The sequence below is a fragment of the Pygoscelis adeliae genome, unplaced genomic scaffold (assembly GCF_000699105.1).
Source record: "Pygoscelis adeliae isolate BGI_AS28 unplaced genomic scaffold, ASM69910v1 Scaffold171, whole genome shotgun sequence".
NCBI classification, from domain to species: Eukaryota; Metazoa; Chordata; class Aves; order Sphenisciformes; family Spheniscidae; genus Pygoscelis; species Pygoscelis adeliae.
Window position 1 is genome coordinate 293,993 of NW_008824186.1, and position 7,812 is coordinate 301,804.

The 7,812-nt window shown below is 49.8% G+C and overlaps 1 protein-coding gene across 1 annotated transcript in view; it reads left to right on the plus strand.

Annotated features, from left to right (window-relative positions):
- The first annotated feature begins 301 nt into the window (after window positions 1-301).
- The window catches only part of MICALCL (MICAL C-terminal like), a 39,933-nt gene continuing 32,422 nt past the window's right edge, over window positions 302-7,812 (plus strand). Inside the window, exons 1-2 of the mRNA XM_009334568.1 lie at window positions 302-653; window positions 6,523-6,731. Coding sequence (XP_009332843.1) covers window positions 302-653; window positions 6,523-6,731 — 561 coding nt within the window. The remainder of the gene's footprint in view (window positions 654-6,522; window positions 6,732-7,812) is intronic.

The window sequence follows — 7,812 nt, forward strand, 5'->3', positions numbered from 1 at the left end:
GTTTATTTTGTTCAGGAAAGTATGTAACTGAGGAACTGAACCCAAACCACCTGAGCAGAAACTCAGATTTTTCTTGAAGTGGGGGGAAAAAACCCAACGCTTTTGTCCTGCTGGGCTGCAGTCTGGTACTAAAGCAAATAAACTCACTCCAGGCTTTGGCTGGGCAGGCAGCGCGTTCTCCAAAGGCCAGTCGCCCATACCATGCCATGGTGCAGCATGCCCTTCGTTGGTGTGTTCAGTGCCCTTGGGTTGGCGAGGGTGAGAACAGTCTCGCCTCCTCCTGCCCGCCCTGTGCCCGGCCATGAAGCGCAGCCACCGGCTGGTGTGCTTCAACCCAGCCTGGCTCCGCTTTCGATTTGGGACCTGCGGTTTAGGAGCAGAAAGTGTGAGGCCAGTTTTGCGGTACCAGAAAGCGGTTCTTGCTGCTTTGATGAGCAGAGCCCCTCCAAGCCCTCGCCTTGGGCCAGATGCACTTGCTGTTGAGCCAGCAAGATGTCCCTGGCCCCAGAAACCCCCCAGCTCCATAGCAGAGCCAGCCTGTAACTGGGTGAGGGCTTGTCAGGGTTTGGAGCTGGAAGAGGAGGGAAGGGAGCACCCAGGAACCTGCTGGGACATCACCCTGAGAAGGGCAGCTGGGGAAAGGCAACCAGGAGGTAGGGGATAAATTAGGCAAGGCACAGTGTGCTTGGCAGGGGAGAGGAGAAAGGAGAATTGGGAGACTAATGAAAAAGGCAGTGGTGTGGCCAAAACAAAGCAGTGAGGCAGGGTGATGGATGAGGAAGGATCATAATATGCGGATGAGAGCAGAGTAAGGAGGTTAACAACAACTTAAGGAATGGAAAACTTAAATTCTCTTAATCCCACCAGACCTTCAGACAGCAAGTTACAATTGTGTAAGTGTAGTCCATAAAACAGACAGCATAAACACTGGGTTGCACAGGCTGCAGAGGACCTGCTGCTCGTGTCTGAGCAGAGCCGGGGGGCTGCCCTGCCTGCTTGCTTCCCTTCAGATGTGTGCAGGGCAGCACCAGAGGACATGGAGGGTTTGGAAATTAGCACGTTAGCTCCCTGGCTTACTCATACTGACTAGCTTAGGAAACTTCAGCAGCTAAAAAAAACGCAAGTCAGTTGTTGTTAGGACGTTTCCACTTTAACTGGCCAGCAGCGCGCTATGAGATACTTGTGGTGTGTGCTGCCTGTCCCTGCAGTCATACTCGCCTGAGAGATCTGGTTGGCTAACTGCAACCTAAGATTAACGCCTTCCCATGCATGGCTTGTCCATGCCCCTCCCCCTGGTAAATTATTTGAATATTTTGGCAAAGGATTTTTAGAGACTCCAGTCCAAAATGTGCTATGGAGAAGGCGTACTCACTGCTGGACGTCTTTAGCATGCTGAGACATAGATAGTAGGAAATCTGAAGTGAGCATGATGGAAATGAAGTAAGATCTTACACAAATGCTACTTTGAGTGACCGTTTCCTGAGGACTGGGTTCTCCTCTGATAACGTCTGGTGCTGCCCCACGGATGTCAGTGGCATGGCACCAGTTTGCATCGGCAGGAAGCGGGGCTGTGACCTTTTCTGTCCCGTAGACCGGATGCCTCTTTAGCTTTTACATTGTATGTGTTTATCTTATAAAGTTCAATTCCTCTGACTCAGTCTCTTAGCTTATAGTAGAAAATCTCCTGTCCTGGGGAGGAAACCTGGTGCGAAGCGAGAGCGCCAGCTGGCCACAGAGGTCCCTGCAGTGTCACGGGCTGCCTGGGTAATCCCAGATGAGTGGCTTGGTCCACCCGTGTGGCCCTTCCTCTTTGGGAATAGCAATAAGGCCATTTTTGTGTCTTCTGGTGAAGAAGTGGGATAACATGGTAAGTACAGCCAGCCACAGACTTACAAAAGGGCTCAAGCACTAGCAAAATTAGGTATCTCGGAGCTTATGTGGGAATTACCACCTTGGATTTAGGAGTTGAATATCCACCTCAATCCTTCTGCAAGAGCTTGAGTTTCCCGAGAGAGCAGAGATGGCAGGGAGGGCTGCTGCACGTGCCCAGAAGTGCTGAACAACTTGGGCTTATCCCCTGCCTGAGCACAGCTCAGCTTCCAGTGAGGCTCTGTCTGCCTCCTCCACGAGGGCCGGTTTATCAGCCAGCTCGGTGTGTGACCAGTTAATTGCAATGGTCACTAGAGGTGCCAGTCTGAGTTGCTTAACTCTCAACCTGCAGTGTGGTGGGAATCAGGGCACTGAGGTTGAGAGCCTGGTTTCCACCCTGGAGTCAGATTTCCAAAAAATCAGTGTCCTCCTGCTCAGCATCCCCGTGCTGATGTCTCACTGAGGACCTGACTGCCAGTGCTGCAAGGATGGGTGACTGTCCAGCACGCAGGGAGAGCTGTGAGGATCCCAGCTGGAACAGAGAGGTATGAGGGCTGCTTCTTATTTAGCCTAGCATCTGTTCAGGAGCATAAATGTATGCCTCACCATTGTGTAAGTACTCAGCCTTTGGGCTGATTCAGGAGAAATTAGTTCAGACAGCCCTTCTTATCTTTTTGTGCAAAGTAACAGCTTTAAAGAAGTCCCAGCTTTCTTTTTAAATTCCTTGTTTATATCAGATCATATTTCTCCTTTTTGATACTCCTTTAAAATTAACAGCAGCGATAGCCAGTGGTGGAGTTGTAGCTGATGGCCTATTGGGTTTGTTTGCATTGCTGTGGAGAGGCAGGTCATAATTGCCAGGCAGACTCCAGGCCTGCGGAGCCTCGAGGCTCTTCCTCCGTGGCGTTTACATGAATCCAGCAGCAGCTTGTCCCTGCTCTCTGTACTTGGTCCGTACCCGTCTTCTTCTCGGGGATTGAAATCTCTCTCTTGCGGGAGCCTGAAGTGCTCCAGCGGGCTGCGTTTCACCAAGCAGTGCTTGCCTGCGGGGTTGGGGGTTTGGTCCGGCACTGCAGGAAGGGCTGCTTTTTAGGAGAGACCAGTCAAATTGTGTAACATCACCAGAGCCTACAGAAAAACCCCTGACACTTGAGTGTCTGGGACATCTTTGCCTTTTGTTTGAGCCTGTTACCCAAGGTGCAGCCCTGTGATGAGAAACAGCCGTGCTACCTTTAATATTTTCCCAATGTCCTGCGGAGTGTGTAACCCAGTGTTTGAGTTAATGCGCACACGTGGGTGTCCCACGCGCTGAAGCACCAAGGTGGTCCAGTTTCTGCTTTTATGGAGTTGAGTGCAACGTAGTTTATTCAACTTTATATGTCACAATACAAATATTGATTAAATATGTTAGTAAGGAGTGGGTTTGCTTTCTAATCCTAGAGTGGTTTGGTTTGGAAGGGACCTTTAGAGATCTAGTCCAACCCCCCTACCATGGGCAGGGACATCTTTCACTAGAGCAAGGTGGATGCTAATGAAGGATGCTGATCTTAAACACGATTAGTATCACTGTGAATGCAAACTTGTCTTGCTCAGAAAGGACTCGGCTGGCTAACAGATTCCTGAGAGTGTCAGCTTCTAGGTGCAGAATTCTAGAAGGGGAGATACCATGATATTAAAAAAAAATAAAATAAAAAAAGGTAAAGAAAAAGAAAACAAAAAAAGCAAGCACAGAAATTTAACTCTTCAGAGAGAGGTGATCGTCCCATCCATCACCGTCATCCGGTGGCCCGGATGACATCCTGAGGTCCTTCACCAGCTCTGTTATGTTTATAATGATTGAAAACTGGATGTGTATCAGGCTATTGCAGAGGGACTTGTTGACTGGAAATCTGTTCACATTCAGGAACCACACTGGGAATTGTTTTAGGTAGTCTGTCTGTCTGTGGGTTTCAATGCTCTCCAGCTGTGTGTCTGTTAGTCATAAACATGTTTTCTCCTCTTTCCTCTTAGCATGGTGGGGAAAGCATTAATGCGCGGGATGGGAAGGGAATATGTACTGAGCGTGCAAGCAAATGGCAAAACTGACTTTCTTTAGCAGCTGCTTGCAGTGACTTCGGGCAGTGCTTATTGCCAGCATGGGTACAACATTTATTGACAGAGCTGGCAAACTTTTGTTTGGTTTTGCTTGCTCTGATTTTCATATAAAACGCAGCACCTTTTAAGGAGAAAGTTGAGTTGAAGGACTTAGGTTTTACAAATTGGCTCATAATACTGCTTTCTACTTTGCTTCTGGAGAGTAGAAATGGCATGTCTTGGTCCAGCCCAGCTCTGAAGGAGAGGGGGCCATTCCCAGGAAGGTTGCATGCCCCTGTGCAAGGAAGGGCAGATGTGCCCTGCTACAAGCAGCCATGCCCTGCGGACCCGTGGACTCCCATGCTGCCACCCGAGTGCCATTGGGCTTGCTGTGCGCTGCCTGCGAGCAGCTTTGGGGTGGGTGGCCTGGTGGGCCAAAATAGAAGTCAGACATAAAAATTGGAGGGGGATGAATTTCCTCCATCTCCCAAAGGAAATGAAATCTCTGCAGTCAAGAAATAGGTGGCTGCTGTGGTGCTAGTGAGCTGGACGTACAGCCTGAGCACGTGTTTTCACATGGGAGCATCTTGCTCTGGAGAAGCAGTGAGCCACTCCTCTGTTGTCCTTGCCTCTTGTACATAGAAGTAGAAGAATTAAAAAAACAAACAAACAAACAAAAAACCAACAAAAAACCCACACAAAACTCTTGTGAGCAGTGAACTCTCGAGGAGTTTTCAAGCCAAGAAAATACATTTACTTTTATGAAGGGTGAAAAACCAGAGCTCACCACAGCCTTTTGAAAAGTGCAATGCTCTGTGCTGCTTGGGAAAAGCGTAATCAGTAAAAACTACTAAAAAAAAAAAAAAAAAACTGGAAAGCCCATGTTACTCAGTCTGTGAGTACAAGTAAGGGAGCTTCACCTGGCCAGCACAAGAGTTGTACCTGTAGAGCAGTCATCCCTGCCACCAGCAGCTGGGCTTTCCTCCGTGGTGCTTATTTTCAAACACAGAAAGGGGGTGAGCACAAACAATAACTGGGAGAGGTGCAGAAGCTCAGAACACCAGTTTTCTTTCTCCGGGGGAGGCTGGGAGCTACCTGAATCATGCAAAAAAAAGGCGTAGCTCTGCTGTCACGGCTTGTTTTGAGGACCTTGTTTCACAGTTCCACAGAAATGGTAACGGGGGAGAAGACAGCGATGGATAGACTAAGTGATCTGAGATGGGGTTAGAGCTCGGCGCAGTGCGGGTCGTGCACCTGCAATACCTGCTGCATCTGCTCCCAGGAGCAGCAGTGCCCGGCGGCTGCTGCCTCTCGGGTGCGAGTGAACAGCCGTCTGTGACGGCCCAGGGGCAGACGCAGGGAGTGCAGGCGGGGAGTTGCTGATCTGGAAGGTCCCGTGGGCCAGTGCTCAGGCTCTGTGGTGTATATAATCCTCCTGATGTGTCTGGGATTTGCTTGTAGCACTCTTGCTCCCGGTGGGTTTGTTTTCCACATTCAACCCATGCAAGCTCTTGGCGTTTGAGTTAAAAACCCTTGCAAGGTGGAGGACAGGGGTGGGCGCACTCCTGCAATAAATGGAGGAGCTGCAAGTTAAAGACGAGTTTAATTGATGTTTACTAGATAGTTTGCTCTAATAGATGAGAAAATAAGCCATGTCCCAGGTCTGATTTTTTCCACTTATACAGGTGTAAATTAGAAGCAACAGTGTTGAATTAAATGTGGTGAAAGCGTGTGGGAGGTGAACCAAGCAAAGCCACTCTCCCGGAGCTTGTCATTTGTCCCTTCTGCACCAAGCCCTAGGGGAACTTGCGCAGCTGATACGTTTGCATTTGCTTGTGCAGGAGGTTGTGGATAGATGAGGTGGTTCAGAAATTAAGGATTTCACAGGGAGAGATGATCTTCTGTCTTTGGCTCCATATGCATCACCTGGGGTGAGCAAGGGAAACTTGGCTTTATTCTTTATTTCTCCTGCCTGAATGTGAAGTTCAGGGATGGTGCTGTTTAACTGCTGTGATGCTGCTTCTTTTCCCAAATCAGTGTCTGTATTTGCTGTACACGCTCAAAAATAATCTGAAGAGCCTGTGTTTATTTTGCTGACTCCCGCTGTCCTAAATTGACCTAAATTTGCAATAAAAGGCTGAAGTTTTAGCCACCCAAGCAAGGTTGGTCCATCTGCCTCCTGCCACACGCACACGTACATTGGGGGCCTGAGAAGAGATCATAAATCCCTGTTTGTATGGCTGGCACGTGTCTTACTGCTGCCACCAGGCACTCAGCCTGACAGCCGTCCCACTGAGCAGAGCAAGGACCTGCAGCTGCAAAAGCTGAGGCTGCCCCTGAAGTTTCCTTCTCTCTGTATCCGAGCTGACAAACCCCAGCAGGGCCGTATGGGGTTGAAGGCATGTTCTTGCTGTGCCAGGCTGTTGGTGCACGCACCTTGCCTGTGCCCAGTGGGACAGCATGGGGCCCCGTGCGGAAACTACTGGCTATGGCCAAGGACCACCCAAACACAGGGGTGAGGTCCCCCCCGTGGACTCCCTCCTCCCCTAACGCCCTGCTGTCGCCTTTGTGCTTTCCCAGACCGCTGCCTGCCCGTGGCCGATGAACCCACCTCCCCGAAGAAGGCGAAGAGCATCCCTGAGCGCCACGACTTGGAGAGCTGGTTCTCACCCCCTTCCCCTGAGTGGGCCACTGTGAGGGTCATCCCTGAAGAGGAGATGACCGAGCACAACCTTCTCGCTATCCGAGTCATGGTCGCCAGTGATGCAAGCAGGTACTTTAAGATACAAGTAAGCCTATAAAAAACCTGTAAGAGCAGCTTGGTTTTCTCTGGAACACTAAGGAAAAATATAACAAAATACAGTACTGAATGTACGTACAGCTGGAGGGAAAAAAAAAAAAGGAAAATGACAAACTGCTCAGAATAACAATTGTTCTTTACCGCAGCCATAAATCCCCCAGACACATGACTCACTTCACAGGAAATCTTCAAACATTCGCATCCCACACAGGGGCCTGAATCATAGAGAAAAACATTGTCCTGATCAGCCCGGGTTCAGCTCTTTGTGTACCAAAAAATGTCGGTTCAGGGATTAGGGCAGTGGGTGTGTTGTGGCAAAAGGTGCATCCTGTGACGTGGCTGCCTCCCACCTTGGGCATCATCCTGCAGCTCCGCACCCCAGGCCTCTCTTGGGGCATCTGAGGGCCTGTCCACCCCTAAGAAATCTGAAATGTGATGATCCTTGGGGAGCTGTCAGAGGAAGCCTGATTTCTGCGTACAAATTAGAATATATTGGCTTTCTGGGCAGGATTCTGTGGGAGTTCATTCCGTCTAAAGATTAGATTGGTATCTCCCGCAGTTTTCCTTACTGTGAACTAAAAAAGAGGAGGGGGAGGAAAAAAAAAGAAAAAGAAAAAAAAGGCAAACCCAAAGCCAACTGTTGCAAATGCAGAGCTATTGCTCTGTAAGGACGCTCATTCAAATTCTTGATATCCTTTAAACACCTATTTGTGGTGCTGTGTGTAGCTTGTGAAGAGCAAGGCTTTTAGAAATGCAACTTTCTGCTGTTCCCTGTGGTGGTTTTAAATGGCGTTTGTGCTCTGCCACATGGGTCTGGGTGCTTTTCTAGGGAAGGATGAACCTCTCCGGGGTTCCTCTCCCACGGGGGACGGAGAGCTTGGGGTCTCTGTTTGACAGACCCCCTGTGGAGCGTGTGCTTGTATCCCTTGCTAATACCCTCTGGCTTGTGGTGCCCCCGCGGCGCCCGGGCAGCGATGAGAGTTGGCTAATCCCTCTGATCTGAGGGATCAGCTCCCTTCCCTGCGGCAGCTCCCCTGGCTGGATGGCGAGGCCCCTGGTTCCCCGCCAGC